Here is a 17,485-nt window from a genome sequence, read left to right as displayed (position 1 = left end):
AGATTGAGAAAACAGGCTTTCAGGAACAAATTCATAGAAACTAGGCAGGATGAGACATGCAAACATTTGACAAATCATGTACTGCACACACACATTGCACTGAGGACTAAAGAACTGCATAGATTGAAATGCTGTGTTACCAAGGACAGATGTTATCCAAAGAGCTTTTAAAACTATGCAATTCATTAACAGTTGCTAAATTTTGTTGTGTAACTAGCCCTACACTGATTTGCAATCTTACCTTTTGGCTCTACAGGAAACATTCAAACCCATTACTAGAACACAAAGTCTGAGAAGCAAAAAATTAGGCCCCAAGTTTTGTTGGTTTTATATACAACTTTATTTTATTTTTGTAACAGTATCCAGGACTGAACAGACTAGCTACAAAAACTTCAGCTGGTATTTCTTTTTCTCTTCACCTTTTAAAAATGGCAAATAGAAAAGCTTTCAAAGCTTTAGCTGGTACCAAACTGTGTGCCAGACAGAAAAGAGTCAATAATGGTACTCTGAGACACAATCTTAGCTGAGAAACAATACAGAATTCCAAATTGATTCAGCTGCTTGAGGAGGTATGGGATGCATCATCTCAGCAGCCTGAAGTCAGATTACTTTTTAACTAGTTAGATGACCTTTCAAATGTATCACTCCACATCACTCCCAGTCCCAGGGACAGTACTGATAGTGTCCCTGCTAACTGTAGCAGCCAGGATGAGTTTGAACTTGCTTTTAGTATTTTCTGTTCATTCTTCAATACACAATTTCTTTGTGCCATTAAAAACAGTATTTACAGTTCAGTCCTATCCCTTAACTATTACCAAAACCTATTTCAAGGATCCAGACTTGTCTCATGTTCTTCAGTTTCATCAGGCAGTTCTACAGCAGATGCATCACACACGTTGTCCTGGCCATCTGCAGGCTGATTTGGCTCATCAGGTTCCCCAGCTGCAATCTGAGTTGTTTCTTCTTCCTCTTCTTCCTCAACTTCCCCATCATCCTCTACATCCATCTCAAACACCCTGATGTGGCGGAGGTTTGAACTTAGCTATAGAGACAGTAAGAAGTCCCTGTTAATGACCAAATAAGAAAAAACACCACCGGTATCTTAATTGTCAGCCAATAGCTTTGAAAATAACCTTTATCTTTGAAATGGAGATGGGAAGCAAGGGAATTAGCAACCTTTTTATTGCTCTGCAGCCTGAGAAGTAAAGCAAGCAGATCCCTTACCCTCTGTTAAAAGTTTTCCCATCCTGTGCTATTAGACAGGCATGACTGTATCCTGACACACTAATAGCAGATTATGAAAAAATAATCTATTTGTTAAAAAAAATGGGTAACTTTTAGGTTACCACTTCAGTCAGCACACTTCTTTAACAGACGGGCCTTTTCAGAGCTACTGCACTTACCACACAAGAAACTTTTCTAATGCCATTCACAGAAACATACTGAGCTTTCATGTTCTCCAGCACTCTCCACTGACTCTCCAAGAAGACAGTACGTGTGGGTATCTCACCACTTCGCTCATCCAGCCTGCACACAGCGAGGAAAAAAGCACAAAGCTGCTTCACAAGAAACAACTGCAGTTCTAAGAAAAACCTCCAGTTTCTTACGTCTAAATGTCATCATATGCAACAAGCAGATAAGTCTCTGAAACCATCATAATGCCACTCTGATTGTGGCATACATCCTACTCTGGAGCAGGGAACCCAACTGTAGAGACACAGCACCTTCCAACCGAGGTAAAAACACTACAGCAGGTGAGAAGGGAGTTGTAAAGTCTGACCTTCCCACAAGAAACAGCTGTAGCAGGATGTGGGTGGCTTTCTTCAAACCTCTCCTCTGCACAAAGAGGAGTTTCCAAATACAGTCCTGGATGCAATGCCTCCCCTTACACAGAAGTTTGGCCTCCATGACCTTTCAAATATGCATCATTACTCCCTCAAAGGGATTGTATGAAGACAATCCCTACCTAATACAGCAGCCAAGATTAGTTTGAACTTGCTCTTAATATTTTCTGTTCATTCTTCAATACACAATATCTTTGTGGCATAAAAAGTTAATTTACAGTTCAGTGTGGCTCTTTATTTTGAAATAAAAATGCATCATAAGCAAACCACCAGAGAAGAATGGGAGAAAAGTAAAAGCAAGGAACACACAGCAACTAAAGGTTTGGACTCACTAACTGAACTACAATGGCCTTTGTGTGTGTGTTCACTTTCACCTGATGCTCTCCTCTGCCCATGCCAATGCAGACAGTGGTACCAGTTCTTGGTTTTAAGGTCAAGCTGACAATATTTGTAAGTGTGGCTACCAGGGAAAGATCAAGAAATACTTGTGTATTCTAATTAGAAGGCAGAGGTATATGAGCACATATGCTGAAAACATCCTAAACTGAAGTATTCTGACTAGCAAAGTTAGCATCTTCTAAGGAAGATTTCTGATCCTGCAAGGTGTCTTCAGCTGATCCAGCCAGCTACGGAAGTAGTATCAGTATCAAAAAACCCAAAACCAACCTCCCAAAAACCACAAAACAAACTATTTAGGAAGTTTCCATCTCCCCCATCCTACTTTCCTGGCACAAAAAGAGTTTCTGTCTTTAAAATATTTACACATGTGCAAAGTATGAGTAACTGTACACAATTACAATATTTGCTTAATTTGCTTTTCAGTTCTACATTTTCAGATTTGGTCAAGGTTTTTCAATACCTTTCCATAGAATCCCAAATGAATTTCCTATCTTGGTCCTCATCCGTATATACTGAAGATAAAGGCAGCTGAGCCAAGACTCTCTCCTTCCCCTCTTGCTGCACACTCTCTTTCAGAACTACAGTTACAGTTTCATCATCATAGAAGTGAGCATCCAAACAACTGTAGCATCTAGAGGAAAATAATTTAGAATGCATCAAGTAATACAGGAGAATGCAGAACTAAAATATTTAAAAGTTGACCAGCACTCAGGTTAAAAAGTATTCAGTACCTAACAATGAGTTGTAAATAATAATAAAATAATAAAAGAGGTCAGTTGTGCAGCTATGGCTGAATGATAGCCATAACCTGGCAGACTCCTGCATCATGCAGGAAAAATGATTCTGAAGGGGAAAAAAAGCAACTCACAAAAAACCCTTACTAGCAACCTTCACCTTTCAGATGAAACATAAGAAACAGCAAACGTAGTTACCAAAGAAAATTTAGAAATACAGCTGAAGGTACTGAAGACAAATCACATCTGGCTTTTCTACATGAAAAGGATGAGTTTAGCCTATCATATGCCTTGTAAGATGGCTACATTCAGGCATACCAACTTTCACCTTACTTAAAGAACAGCACAGAGATAAACAATACTTGTTTCCAGCTAGATTTGTTTCTTGCACATGTGTTAAAGCTTTAGTTTTCAACTGGAAAACTAAAATTTACTTGACTTTGAGATGAAGTGCAAAGTAAGATTTGCACTATTCTGCAGCTTCATGCATCTGGGCCATTTCTTACACCCTGATTCACCCAGGTGAGTTAACTTCAAAGGTAACAATGCAAGAAAACCAACAGGAAATAATGATTTTTAAATCAGCAATCTGCAAGAAAAATCAAGAATACTGACCTGGAGTCTGAGCTCTCATTTATACTGTTGTTCAAGAAGTTTCCAAACTCTACTGCAAGAATCCCATTACTGGCAGACCTAGAACAACAGATTTAATTGTCTCAGTGACAAAAACCTTTCCCTTCACTAAGAATCCAAAATCTCTAATGGCAACTGTGGTACAAGATGATGTAAAAGCCTATCTAAGCTTAGCACAATACATGGCTACATGCCAAAATTATGTAATTGGTGGATGGGAACCTTTTAAATTCTTCTGCTCCTCAGAAAAACATAGCTAACAGAGTGAAATGGAAAACTGCATCTGGCTTATGAAGAGAAGAGAAAGCCATCATTAAATTACAGGCTGCAGGACATTAATCAAAGAATACTATTTACAGCAAGACAAAGCAACAGTGGAAGCAGCATTCTTTGTAATTTTTCAGAAGTTTGCACAAATAAGTAATTCTGTTAGCAGCAATCTAATGGAGTCTCGTTTTTTCCCTTATCCCAGAACCATCTTGGTCTTGAGATGAGATTTTCTGAGTCTAATACAACAAAAACCTCTGCTGCAGTTTCCTGCTGCACTTAATGAAATCCTCATTTTCTCTAGTATTCAAGAGAGTTTTCATTCATGGTGCTCATTCCTTATTTTTACAAATAGATTTAAATTGTAAGTGTTTCTGTACAAATGTGGCAAAACTCACACACCACTTTTTCCCTCTTTTTGTCTTACCTGGAAGTATCAGTATGTCTCCTCAAAATGTGTATTTTAGAAATAGAATTTTCTAACATGGTGAAAAGAACATAATGTAAGTTAGATGTTCTGTCATTCCACCTGCAATGTGGGAGAAGAAATGAAAATTAAGATCAAGTTTTTATAACCTGTAAACTACATGGAACAAGGAGTAGCAGCACACTTACAGAAATGGTAATTTAAATAACTGAGGTGTGGAATCTTCACTGCAAAGGAAAGACAAAACAGTTTGTAAAATGCTACTCATGCATGAGTCTTAGTTGCACATTAGCTGCTTTAGTAGTAAAGAAAAGTAAAGAAATACCTTTGAGAAACTTTGTAGAGAGACATGCAGACTGCTTGATGCACTGACTTTCCAATTACATCCTAATAAATGTAATAAAAATAGTCCATAAAATACAGGCAGTTATTCATAACTATACATGTTTTTAAGAAAAAAAAACCCAACCAACCTACCAATAACCTCTGAGTACATCTGAAAGAAAACTCCACCAATATTTATCCTGGAATAAACATCCCTAATGCAAACACTACTGTCACTTCATACCTTTGTTTCATGTTTCTCCATATTAGACTAATGTATTGCCAACTAACACAATTATCTCGTACACAGCACATACACACAGATAATTAACATTAAAACCAGATCCCAAAATTGTGTGAACAGAATATGTTAAACAAAAAAATCCCCCACTGTGCTTTTCCTGGCCAAAGGCTTGAGATATCCCAGCAGTGAAGTTGGACTATACCCAAGTTACAGGCACTCAAAGGCAAAGATTAAAGCTTCAGGCCTTGCTAAGCATGACTGCTTCCTTCAGTTGACCACTATGCCTAAAATAAAGTTTTCATTTGTAAAAACAGAACTTACTGCTGGCTTTTGTAAACACTGATCAATGACCCCTTCCATTTGCCTTTTGACAAAATGCAGTGATTTCTCAGGATAGTAGGGAAACAAAAGTGGGCTTTCTGTAAACAGACAAAATCATTTTAAAAAATGCTTGTATCTCTACAGAAACATATTACACTACTATTATTTCTAAAACCAGATTTTCTAAAGACTATTTTCCAAACAAAAATGCTACCATTTTCACCCTTTTTGTCAAATTAAATAGGCAGAAAAAGGCAACTGTAGCAAATTCTACTATACACAGTTTATGCTGTCAAGGTTTTACAGTCTTTGGTTTCTAAGTTAAACTAGAATAATTATCACCATCTGCTCATTATAGTCTTTTACTTCCTTTTCACCACTAATTAACCAAATAGTCTCAGACTCCAGTGAAAGAGAACAAGTTAGGACACTTCCCACAGGTACATCCTAAGCATAACTATTACTTTCTTGAACTGGAATTAAGATATCCTAAAATAGACCTCTTCTGGGATTCCTTCCAAGCCAACACTTCTGAGACTGGTACAGAAAAGATGGGGAACTCCCAATATCCAGAAAATGGTAATTGACTGGGTAAGCAGCTACATAAACCCTGTGCAAAATAACAAGGCCCATTTATTTTATTCCACTCAGCTGAACACCAATGAGTAACACTACAAAAGTAACTCACAAGCATGAAAAAGCATAACTCTTCTACATTGGTTACATTCTGCATATATCTTGCATTCACTTCTTTTTCATGAAAGCATGTTACCTTTAAGATGAGTACTATCTTTAAGAAAGTTAAACCACTGGTTTCCCTCTGTATTAGGTGGTGATACAAGGTCATCATCTTCATCTTTCAAGTACTAGAAAAGAAACACATTTTTAAGACTGTAATTTCAGAATAGGGAACATTAGAATTCACCTTCACTATTGCCCCTAGTGAGTACAGTAAACATTTCTTGTTAAATACACATGCCATAGTCTTACAACTAAATATTGCACCCCATCTAGAAACAATGAGAAAAACCCATTATTAAGACCACATAGTGATATTTCCCTAAGAAGTCTGGGAAAAGTCTGGAAAAAGTCAAGTCTGAACACAAATGTTTTGAAATGCAGTGATTAATGCCATACAGATAACCAACATATCAGTTTTACTGAAGCTGGCTTTTGGAGTTTTACTATTGCTGCAAAATATTTTTGTCTTTTCCTAAAAATACAGCATGTCTAAAGAGAAACTACAAGGTTTTAAACCCTCATTTTCCTAATAATAATGTGAAAAAAATTACTCTTTTTACCATTACTGGTATGTGCAACACAGAGCAAAAAGGTCAGGGAAGAAAAGTGGACACAATTTTAAAAGCTTCTCTATCTAAGGATTTTTTAATTTATTCTTTTTGCATTTATTCCTTAGTTCTTTACCTGGCCAACTCTCTCCACATTGAAGTATTTTCCTTTACGATTGTAAAGTTCTGGTGCCTAAAAAATAATGCAAACAAACCTGTTATTTAAATACAAAAATAATGAGAAGTAGTGAACAAAAAGATGATCAAATTATTTTATTCTAAAATTTTTCAGACTCAGCTATTGCCAGCAAAAATACAGTCAAATCATGTACTTGGAAAATGAGTATCACTGACCTCATTGAAGTGCTCAGTAAGAAAATCGGCAACAAATGTGATATCTTTTTGAGTCATCTAAAAGGAAAAAAAAAGTGACAAAAGCAAAGGGTAAGAAACACATTTCAATGCGCACAGAACACACGATCTATAGGCTGCACAAGCACAGCTCCCTCAGCCTGTGCTCACAGCCTCCAACCTGCTTGTTCCAGCCTCCAACCTGCTTGGGAGTGCTCTGCTGAACCCATCCCAAACCATTCCTGTTTTGTACAGGACGGTCCAAAACTGGAGATGCAAACAACAAGTGATAAATAAGGACAAAAACTGCTTCCCCTGACCTCCTGGCCATGCTGTCATTGCTACAGCCCTGGTCACCCCTCCCACCTTTGCCAGGGCACACTGCTGGCTCATGCCCAGCATGCATCCAGTGACTCCAACATCATCTCAGCAGAGCTGACATCTTCCCAGCCACACGGGCTCCAGCGGAGCACTCACAGGGGTTAACCCACCCCACAACAGAACCTTGCATTTTGTCCTTCATGAACTGCAGGGGGTCCCTACCTGTCCATTCCTCCAGCCTATCTATTTCTGGCAGGCACCTCTGCCCTCAGGCGAGGGCAGTGTGATGGTAGCTGCAAATTCGATGCAGGTGTTATTGTATTATTATTTAATTGTGCTGTCACATATTCCCTCTCCTCTATGAGGGCATTGATGAAGATATTGAGATCTCATTCTGGTAAACTTCTGCATTCAGGGTGCACAAAGAGCTGCTATACAGAGGCCTTGCACACCCAGTGTACTAAATGCAGCAGTGTTAACAAAGACAACAGAAAAAGTTATTCAAGCATGACAGCACATTAGTGTCAATGTGCAGGCATCAACTTTCTCAAAAAAATAACACAGACACTACCCTTTAAGTTCTGGAACAAAAAGGAACCTTTAATTCTGCCTTCAAGATGAGCAGAATATAGAGGATATCACCATTTATCAGAAAATGTTACTATTACCTTGTTCAGCTCTGGCAGCACATGATCTTCTGACATCCTCAACATGGCTGAGGGAAGAATTATATTCTTATTGCATTAATACTGTTTTCCTAATATTCTTAATTTTTCACGTGTATGCAATAAGACATTGCTGTTAAAAAAGACGCATTCATTAGAAGCAAAAGAGCCTGGGATGAAGAATTACAAGTCAACACTGAAATTAAGTCTCTCTAGTCTCACTAGCTTACATTACAAATCTCCAAGATTTTTTATCTTTAATCCTCTCCAACTGCATTCTACCCAGTATGAGACTGAAACAAAATTATTATGAAAAGGGCTCATAAGAAGTACTAGAGTGGATATATGTAAAACACAAGAAAACTGTCATGCTCAGAAAAATGTGTTTTAAGAGAATTGCATAGGATTAATTTTAAATCTGCAAGGTTTGGATAAAGTTCTCTGTTTAGTCTGAAATGAAACAAACAGTGAACGTAACATTATGACAGAGAACTTAGGTAGTCCTGCTTTCTGCAATTTTTAAATTAGAACTATTATATTCCTGCTAGTAAGTGCTAACACTGCAAATCTAGTGCTTTTACAATATCTGGTAATACCACTTAGGTTTTGTAAAGTAGTTCTAAAAAGATAAAATAGAAGTTACAAACTTATTCATAAACACTTTATAAAAACAAGCAGGCCAAAATACAGCGTGCTTCACTTCCTTCTAACGTTTTGTCTGCAGCTACCCAGACACAACTGAAGGTGGCTACTGAGTGCAAGTGGACAGAGACTGTTTACATCTGTGCAGAACCTTACAAGTAACTAGGCTTTCACAAGAGAAAACAGCAAGTAACAGAGTAAAAGAAAATAAGGCTGCATTTCAAATTTTATATAGATTAAAAGAAGTCCTTTATTTTTCTCCAAATCAAGACCAGCAAATCGTTCATGAAGCAGAAAACAGTTTGGACCAGTATTAGAGGTCAAGTATATACAATACCCACTCTGCATATACTAAATTTAATTGAGAACTGCCAAATTTATAATCTGCATTTAATATTTTAATTACTCTTGCCTCATCAACTATATCCCTTTAGATGTCCAGAAATTTTCTATGATACAAAAAAAAATACATGGTTATAACTAAGATTGGCCTAGTTACTTGTCTGCATTTCAATGCTTACAACATAAAACAGATACTGGATGATTACTGTGTGACCAATCTTACCAACATAGAGCCATCGGAAAAATGCCTTGAAGTTTTTCATACTACTGTCAATCACTCTGAACAAGAAACAAGAAAAGAAATTACAAAATCTGCCTGCCACAAGCTGCTTCATGCTTAAGTCCCATCTTTACCACAGAAAGGCCTGCAAGCACCGTCAGTTTTTTTCAAAATGCCCAATGCAACATTTCGAGCAGGACTATTCTTGTGGTATGAGTCTGACATGCAGTGAGACAAGACCAAAGCTCACCACCAACAGAGGAGTCTTGCTCTCCCAACCTCCTCTATTCCCAGCCCATCAATCTCCTCCTATACAAGACTGAACAGGAATGTTTTTTAAACTCTCCAGACTTTATACTTACTGAAGCAGCTCATTTGCCTTCAGAATGAAAGAACCAACAGCAGTAATAGCCTCTGTAAAAAAAAAAAAATAAAAAAAAAAGCTAACCATTATTATCAAGCTTTCAAAAGTGAAATCAGAGCAGGTAGGTAACACACACATTACTGTACCATCAATTCCAGATGCATCTAATCCCAGAGACTCATATTTTTGTTTCCATAAAGCCATTCCTTTCAATTCACTCAAGTGGTATAAAAGTGCCTCAGAGCCACTAGGAAGGCAGAGGAAAGAAGCATCATTTTTTATTCACACTCTGGAAATCAGTGCTTTGCTGCATGTGCATTAAATGATAAAAATGTTACATGCAGCAAAGCTTTGTAAGGTGGTCTGACATGAACAAGGGGCATGGTATCACTTCAGAGAAACGCAGATATTGTCTCAATGACACAAAAAGTTAGTGTGAATATTTTGCATAGATCCTATTAAACACACTAGGCAGCAATTTACAGGTGATGTACCAAGAAGATTGTTCAAAATACATCACTAGTTCTCTAATACACAAAAGTAAAATGTTTTGCCATGATCAGTTTCCATACCAGTACAGCTACACAGAAAGCACCACCAAGACAGCATATTGCATATAATATGCTATTTAATCTAAAATTCATTGGAAACTCTGTGACTTACCTCTGCAAATGACTTATAACCAACTTTTGTATACTGGAATAGGAAGACTCTATGGACTGACCAAGTTTTTTTAAACCCTGTTAACAAAGAATTACAATAATGATCTGTTAACATAAAAATGATTAAAAGATATTGAAATAGATTAATTTAGTATGTTTAAAAAAATGTTAACATACCTTTACTGTCAGTTGGTTCATTAGTAATGCCTGAAGTTCCAGACTGAAGAAGGTAGGGAGAGAACCAAAAAGCATTTCATTTTGTGTTTCAACATCAAGTGCAAAGGCATACTCAGATAAAACAACAGTAACTACCTTGCTTTGCCCCATAACAACAGCTGCATAAACTCATCCTGAACAGAAGTGGTTGTATTCTTTTCCTGTCAGTCAAAATGATTGAAATAGATTGGTGAAGAGATTAAATCCAGCCTAACAAATTATCTCATAAACACTCCATATAAAGTATTTCAAAGAACCCACCCATATCGTTGAATGTTGAAATCAGACTACTGAGCAATGAAAACTTTCTGATCACTGAAATTTCTCTAGTATTTCAAGTTATTTTCAACTGCATTAGCCAATACAAATTCTAAGCAGTATGCAACCAAGAATCTATTTAAAAAAAACCAAACAAATTACAAGATTCATTAACTTCTGGCCACGGTCAATGAACACAAAATTTAAGCAAATCCAATAGCATCTTAAACACGGATAATTACATGTGCTCCATTGAACTAGCCTCTAAGTGTTGTTACTGAACATTTACAGTGATCAGTTTATCAAAAACTTAAACACAAAGAGCACAGCCCTAAGTAGAATGCAACTGATCAACAGCTGGACAAGCTGAAAAGGATGATTTTTTAAAAATTCAGAATAAATAAAGTATCACAATACAATTATGCTTGATTGTACACAGGTACCTTCAGCACTTGACACACAATAGCTTCCAGGCTGTCTCTGAACTTAGAGACTCTTATCTGGAGGCATCATGCCTAAACATTAAGATATGGAATAGACTAACAAGAACAACAGAACTACTGCAAAAAGTGTTTTTCCACAAGGATGGTAAATCCTACAGTACCTGTACAAACTTTGTTAGTCGTGAGTCCATCTGCATCAGTATTTCTTCCCAAGCTTCACACATGCATGTCAATGACAGCTTTATATACTGTAACACAGAAAGTGGTATTAGCATTATTTCCTTTCTCCCTTTCAACAACGCATTCAACAAATGGATGTTACAATGTAAAGGAAATATACACTGTAGATCTTATATACAATTTATTATCAAATTCCAAGTTGGAGCTCTACATTTACTTAAAACCAACTCAAGCTTCTTACAAGAAAACATTTATTTCACTTGCATTACAATGTCAAAGCCTACAGAACCACAAGACTAAAAGGATGGTGTAACACCACTGTACCTGTAACAGAGTTGAAATGTGAGTAAACTTCCGGGCCATTCGAGTTACCTCAGGTAAGTAACTTGATAATAGACTAGTGTCCAACTATAACAAGTGAAAAAAGCAACAGTTAACAGATGACTTGTCTTTTAACAACATCTATGTTACAGAAATTAAAAGACTGATAGGAAGGACCCACAGAAAATCTCTCCGTTATCAACTCCTTAAGGTTGATTTTAAAAGGAAAATACATTTAATTCAAAGAAGCAATAACTATTTTTAATACATCTATAAAAATCCCTGATAAGGTTCTACATTTTGGAGCTCTAACAGTAATAATTTTAAGGATGACTGTTCTGGAAAGATACGATAATCAAAAGCATTGCTGTTATGCCCTTGTGTGCAGGATGGAGAAAATCTGAATAATTGTCACTATAGCTGAATAAATTCACGTTGCTCTAAAAGAAGTATTTCAAAAGAATGGCTCAGATCACCATTGTTAGTCTCATCAGTGCAACTGCATGTTAACATCATAAATTCAAAAGCTAAACTGGGGTTAATTTCAGAACAAGTGGAACTGGTAGTTTTTGTTATAATAGGAAAGCAATAAAGCAACCAGAATGTAACTTAAAAAGGAGTTTTACTTTTAGAAAATGTTTTTAAATTTGTTTACTTACCTGAAAATACATTATCTCTGCTTCGCTGTCTGGAGAGCTTTGTATCTCTGTAACAACTGACAGTGATTTCAAATCACTAGACAAGCACAGTCCACGACAAGAACCTGCCACCTGAAGGATTCCAGTTTACAAATAAATACCACATTTCATTTCCTCTAAGACATATTTACTGCTCTAACACACTGACATACAAAGATGACCGTGTTCAATGGCATGTAAAAATGAAGTGTGATTTTCAGCTACTGCTCAGGAACAAACCCGCTCTTTTTATTAACAGTGAATTTTGAAACAAGAGTTAAATTTCCCAGTTACAAGATCTTTCCATCAATAACTAACAACCCAATCTATTAGTTTCTTTAAATTCAGCAGCCCAGTTTCACTTATGTGTAAGCATATGAATATTTTCACTCAATTCAGCTGTAGTTTGGTATATTATGAAGAAAAAGTATGGAAAGGAACCAAACATACCCCATTTACTGTAGCAATCTTGAACATTCCATAAGCATATATCTCAATAAATCCTGAGCTGCCACCAAGGACAAGAGCATTAAGTCTATAAAAACAGAAGAATGTGTTGATAAGCAGACTAAAAAAATTTGAATTCACATAGACACTTAATACTTAAATTCCATCTCTGCACAAAAGGAAACATTGTGTTACCTTCCACGATTCAAGAAATTTAAAAACAAACTAACAAATTAGCTTGGATTTTATTGATAAAACCTGCCTCTAACATTTATATTAAGAGTATTAATTACAGATTGACTGAGAGAATAGGGAAGAAATAGCAGAGCTTAGTCCTTTTTCACTAAAAGTAACAAGTTTCTAGCAACCTTCCCCTTACCAATGCAGGCTGCAAAACATTATTACAAAGCTACTTTGAATTACCCTGATTATATGCAGAGTGAGCTTGTCACACTCACTCAGTGGCATCCCTCAGCACCTCAAAGGCAATGAACATTTGAAATGGATGCAGCAACAATACCAGCCACAGAAGTAACAACAGCATCAGAAACAGAAACCTTGTTCAAAGAATAGAGTCTGGGACAGACAGGTCTATGTTTTGCTCATTTATTAACACCAATGTGCTACACTGGCTTGGGAAAAAGCCTACAAATACAAGAAAATTAACTGCAACTTCTGCCTGTTACATACCTTAATAAATATACATTGACACAGAATATTTCTGTTAAAGCCAACACAGAACTTAGGAAAACAGTATGTTAAAAACTTTTGGTTTGATTAATTGAGCAGATGAAGAGAGCAGAGAGAATTCACAAAGCTCCTACACCACAGACAGCTCACTCTCTCTCAAGCAAGGAAATCCTACTGTAAGAAGAACTAGGGAGTTTTAAAAAGGAGTAACTGGTGATAGACAGAGATGCAGATCTGAATTACGGAGGGTGGTTCTGTGTGGTGAGACTATAAAGAACAGTGAAATGGAAAAGAACAAGGCACAGACATTAAGTGCTCCCCTCAAAAAAGCAGCACAAGGCACTGCACAAAGCCAGTGTCAGTCTGCTAAATTATACTTCCACCAGCTGCCCTTCACATGTTCCCTAATAACAGCTGTTTATTTTAAAGTAACACTGATATAGCTAGTTTCAGAGCTACTTTTAAGTTTAGATTTGTCACACTCATACATACCCTCAGGAATTTTCTGTATAGAACAAGCATTCAAAAATGTCTCCAAGACTAGCTTAAGTAACAGATAAATCACCCTTCAAATGCACCCCAAGAAATCTGCTAAGATACAACACCAGCAGCAGTTACAGACAAACTGCCTTATAACCCCTCTAAACTAAGGAGAAAAGGTGACCGATGGGAACTTTAATTTAGTCTTTGAACTTTATCTTTGTACATAAAAAACGATATTCCATATAATTTCTCAGAAACTTTAAAAACAATTAGGAATGACTTAACAGTAAACTCAATTATGCATTATTTTATCCCTTTAAAAAAGCAACTACACAAAAAACCTCAACCAACAACCCACAGCCAGAATTTACCTGACATCACCCAGAAGCTTCATAATCTCATCTGATTTTTCTTCACTGAAAATACAAAACACGTGATTAGGGCTTATGTAGTTTGTCTCAATACCAGAAAACAACATAAAACGAAAAGCAGTGAGTTATAATATGACAATTTCTTACCTGAAAATTTTTGCAGTGGTACTGTAACTGAAAACAAAATAATTAAAATAATTACTTTCAGTAACAATGATCAGACATCTGTAGAGCATTAAAGATGAATAACCGAAATAATGACAATAAATGACAAATGGTACTGCCTCAAGCTTACTAGAGTAACACTTACTTTTTTGGTAGTGCTGGTAGTTTAGGCAAAAGGAGGTTTGATTCATCTTCAGCATTGTAAAAGGAAGTGAGAACACTGAAAAAGATGTAATACTGTCTTTATTAGCCAAGCTGTAAAAATGAGAAGAGACTTTCTTTTCAACTCCAGAGTTAAGAGTATATATTCAAAGCATTATGTCTATCAAAATTACAAATGTCAGAGGATAAATTATTAACTGTCACATAAAAGATTATAAAGTGATCAAATTAATAAAAGAACTAAAAATCTTTATTTCCAGTAAATAAAGTTTGTATCTGCTGGCTCAGAGGCTTGTCACCAAATCCTTCATTGCCTGTAAACCAGTTACTGTCAGAGGCTTTCTGTTTAAACTCTCTCCAAACCTGCAGTACAACAGCCTGTAAATGTTAACATTAGATTCAGCAGCTCTTAAGAAGCAGCAGCACAAGATCATGCTGAAATTTATGTATTACCCAAAGAACCACAAGTCTAAGGTATCAGCACTAAAAATAAGCATATTAAAAGTGTCTATTATGAAAAAATGAAAATTTCAGCCAACTGGTGAAAAAACCCACAGCTGTGGAATACTGTATTACTTAATGTGACTGCTTGCAACATTCCAAGTATAAATTATCAGTAAGGTGGCATTACAGGGCTTGTGATTTATTTCTTTTCAGACTTACCTGCTTTCCTCAGTGACTTCCATCCAATGCATGTAGGTAATAGATAACTCCACAGAGAAGGAGTGCAAGCTTTCAGGCTTTTCTACATCACACAGAATAATCCGCTTGGTATCAGCAAGGCCAAAAGCCAAAACTAGAGAAAGACAAGTAAAATGTATAAATAACCAATATGCAAAATGTGTATCTTACACTGACCTAGAACTGAACATGCTTCTAACACTTCTAACAATAGTTCTGATAAAGTAGAGATTTCCAATTTTGCAAACTTGAGTCCAATATATATGACATTGTCCACCAGAAAGGTTTGGTGGACAAAAAACACAAATTAGGAGTTGCCAAGCAACTTTTGCAGCAGTTTCTTCCTAACTTTCTTCATCCATAATAGCAAATAGCAGGCAGAGGTTTCTGTATTTACTTCCTTATAATCACAGGTAATCAGCTTAAAAAGAAGTTTTTTAAACTCTTCAGATGCCATCATAAAACAATATAGGTAGTTTTTATCCACATGTCATGGAAGAAGATTGTTCCCATTCTCCCACCTCCAGTAAAGCAAAAATTTACTGATTTCTGGCATAAGTTTCAACATTATTTCTAATAATAAGGAAAAAGCTTTTTTTTTCTTTTCTGGTCTATAATTAGAACAATTTTAGCCTACAGTAATAAGGTAAGCTCTTTAATCAATCCTGATCAGACAACTTCTTTCTCTCCTAATAAACTTTGTAGTTCATACAAAGTATCCTGCTTAGTTAGGAGGCTGAAATTTTGCTATACCCTGAAAAGCAGCATTTGGCACATAAATCTGGCCTACAAGTCTTTCTTGCAATTGCATTCAACATCTATTGCTGCGAATGAACATAAATAAAATTAAGCCACCCTTCTCTTCAAACACAGTTTACTTTAAAATTTCCTTCACAGAGGAGAGGCACCATCATTCATGATTTCACATGGAGTTTTACCACACCACCTCATCTCATATACTTCACATTACTTTTGCCATCTGGTCTCCAAGCAAGTGCAGTCACTTCTTTTCCTGTATTTTCATTTGGAGGCAAACTCCACACACGTTGAAAGTTTGCAAGCCGATGAAGTAAAACCTACAAAGCATTAAAGACAAACTTAAACCACGTTATCCCGTTAATAAAAGTTTGTAAATCAGTTCAAGATGCACAGTTTTTTATCAGTTTTTAACTCCTGTGTTTTAAACACCACCTGCTCCTCTAGCAGATAATTCACGCCTGTGCTCTTTTAGAGGGCAGCACACAGTTCTCAGCACTACAGAGAAAAATAAGCTGAGCCTTGCATAAGGATACAAGCTCCTAACCAACAGGGGTTACCCATCAGCTCTCTAGCAGACAGCCCAAAAGCACGAGTCTTGTCTTCATGCATGATCACACACTGCAGTTCCAGAGGAAAAAGCACTTAAAATTAGATTTCATTTAAACAGGCACTTCCATGCACTTTAAAATCCCACAAACAAGCGAGGAGGGCATCACACGTGAATTTGTTCGGAAATCAGAATGCAAAAAACGAAGGAGCAATAGAAATACGTTTGATTTACAACATTGCTATCCTTAAATGCCTGGCCAGGCTTACGAGAAGCATGTCCCAGGTAACAGCAAAGGCACCTGGGCCTGCAGGGAGAGCCAGCGCCCGTTCCTCCCGCGCTCCTCACCCGCCACCGCACTCACCTCCCCCGCTCGGTTGGCCAGGGCGATGAGGTCCCTTTTAGGGGACCAGGACATGAACACGACCTCCTGCGGCAGCTGCTTCTCGCCCACCTGCCTGAAGGCGGGCATGGCTGCGGGGCTCCGCCAGGGCCCGCCGCGCCTCTGCGGCCGCTTCCGGGGGCGGCGCTTCCGCCGCGGAGCGGGGCGGCCTCGGGAGCCGTGCCGGGGCTGCCGAAAGCGGGCGGCCTCGGGAGCCGTGCCGGGGATGCCGAAAGCGGGCGGCCTCGGGAGCCGTGCCGGGGATGCCGAAAGCGGGCGGCCTCGGGAGCCATGCCGGGAGATCCCGGCAGCGGGCGGCCTCGGGAGCCGTGCCGGGGATGCCGAAAGCGGGGCGGCCTCGGCAGCCGTGCCGGGGATGCCGAAAGCGGGGCGGCCTCGGCAGCCGTGCCGGGGATGCCGAAAGCGGGGCGGCCTCGGCAGCCGTGCCGGGGATGCCGAAAGCGGGGCGGCCTCGGCAGCCGTGCGGGAGATCCTGGCAGCGGGGCGACCTCGGCAGCGGAGCCGCAGCAGCGCCGAGCCAGGGCGGGTGCGAGGAGGCGGGTCAGGCTCTTCCCGCTCCGCTCACTTATAAGTACTATTTAGTACTAAATACTTTTTTTTTTTTTTTAAGCTCTTTTTACATTTGGAGAGAAT

The 17,485-nt window shown here is 38.0% G+C and overlaps 1 protein-coding gene across 1 annotated transcript; it reads right to left on the bottom strand.

Moving 5' to 3' along the window:
• Positions 1 to 321: 321 nt before the first annotated feature.
• ANAPC4 (anaphase promoting complex subunit 4) lies at positions 322 to 17,001 on the bottom strand. The gene is made up of 28 exons (XM_038135212.1): positions 16,814 to 17,001; positions 16,114 to 16,219; positions 15,126 to 15,258; positions 14,446 to 14,520; positions 14,283 to 14,309; positions 14,136 to 14,180; positions 12,595 to 12,679; positions 12,127 to 12,237; positions 11,471 to 11,554; positions 11,128 to 11,214; positions 10,362 to 10,426; positions 10,227 to 10,269; positions 10,051 to 10,127; positions 9,534 to 9,634; positions 9,386 to 9,437; positions 9,027 to 9,082; positions 7,823 to 7,869; positions 6,837 to 6,893; positions 6,619 to 6,675; positions 5,966 to 6,059; positions 5,194 to 5,291; positions 4,630 to 4,691; positions 4,493 to 4,531; positions 4,305 to 4,406; positions 3,593 to 3,670; positions 2,704 to 2,874; positions 1,404 to 1,527; positions 322 to 1,042 (listed from the first exon to the last, which is right to left on the bottom strand). The coding sequence occupies exons 1-28, from the start codon at positions 16,919 to 16,921 to the stop codon at positions 827 to 829; spliced, it is 2,400 nt and encodes a 799-aa protein (XP_037991140.1). The 5' UTR covers positions 16,922 to 17,001; the 3' UTR covers positions 322 to 826.
• Positions 17,002 to 17,485: the final 484 nt, after the last annotated feature.

The sequence above is a fragment of the Motacilla alba genome, chromosome 4, assembly GCF_015832195.1.
Source record: "Motacilla alba alba isolate MOTALB_02 chromosome 4, Motacilla_alba_V1.0_pri, whole genome shotgun sequence".
Classification (NCBI taxonomy): domain Eukaryota; kingdom Metazoa; phylum Chordata; class Aves; order Passeriformes; family Motacillidae; genus Motacilla; species Motacilla alba.
Note: the sequence above shows the minus strand (reverse complement) of the source record. Positions and strands in the feature narration are given on the sequence as shown.

What these genes read in the sequence shown, in the direction of transcription:
- ANAPC4 (XM_038135212.1), bottom strand. Translation starts at nt 16,921, where the DNA reads ATGCCCGCCTTCAGGCAGGTGGGCGAGAAGCAGCTGCCGCAGGAGGTC. An exon ending in AGATTGCTACAGTAAATGGG is followed by an intron (nt 12,238 to 12,594) that starts GTATGTTTGGTT and finishes GGAATCCTTCAG; the next exon opens with GTGGCAGGTTCTTGTCGTGG. An exon ending in AGATAGTACTCATCTTAAAG is followed by an intron (nt 5,292 to 5,965) that starts GTAACATGCTTT and finishes GTCTGTTTACAG; the next exon opens with AAAGCCCACTTTTGTTTCCC.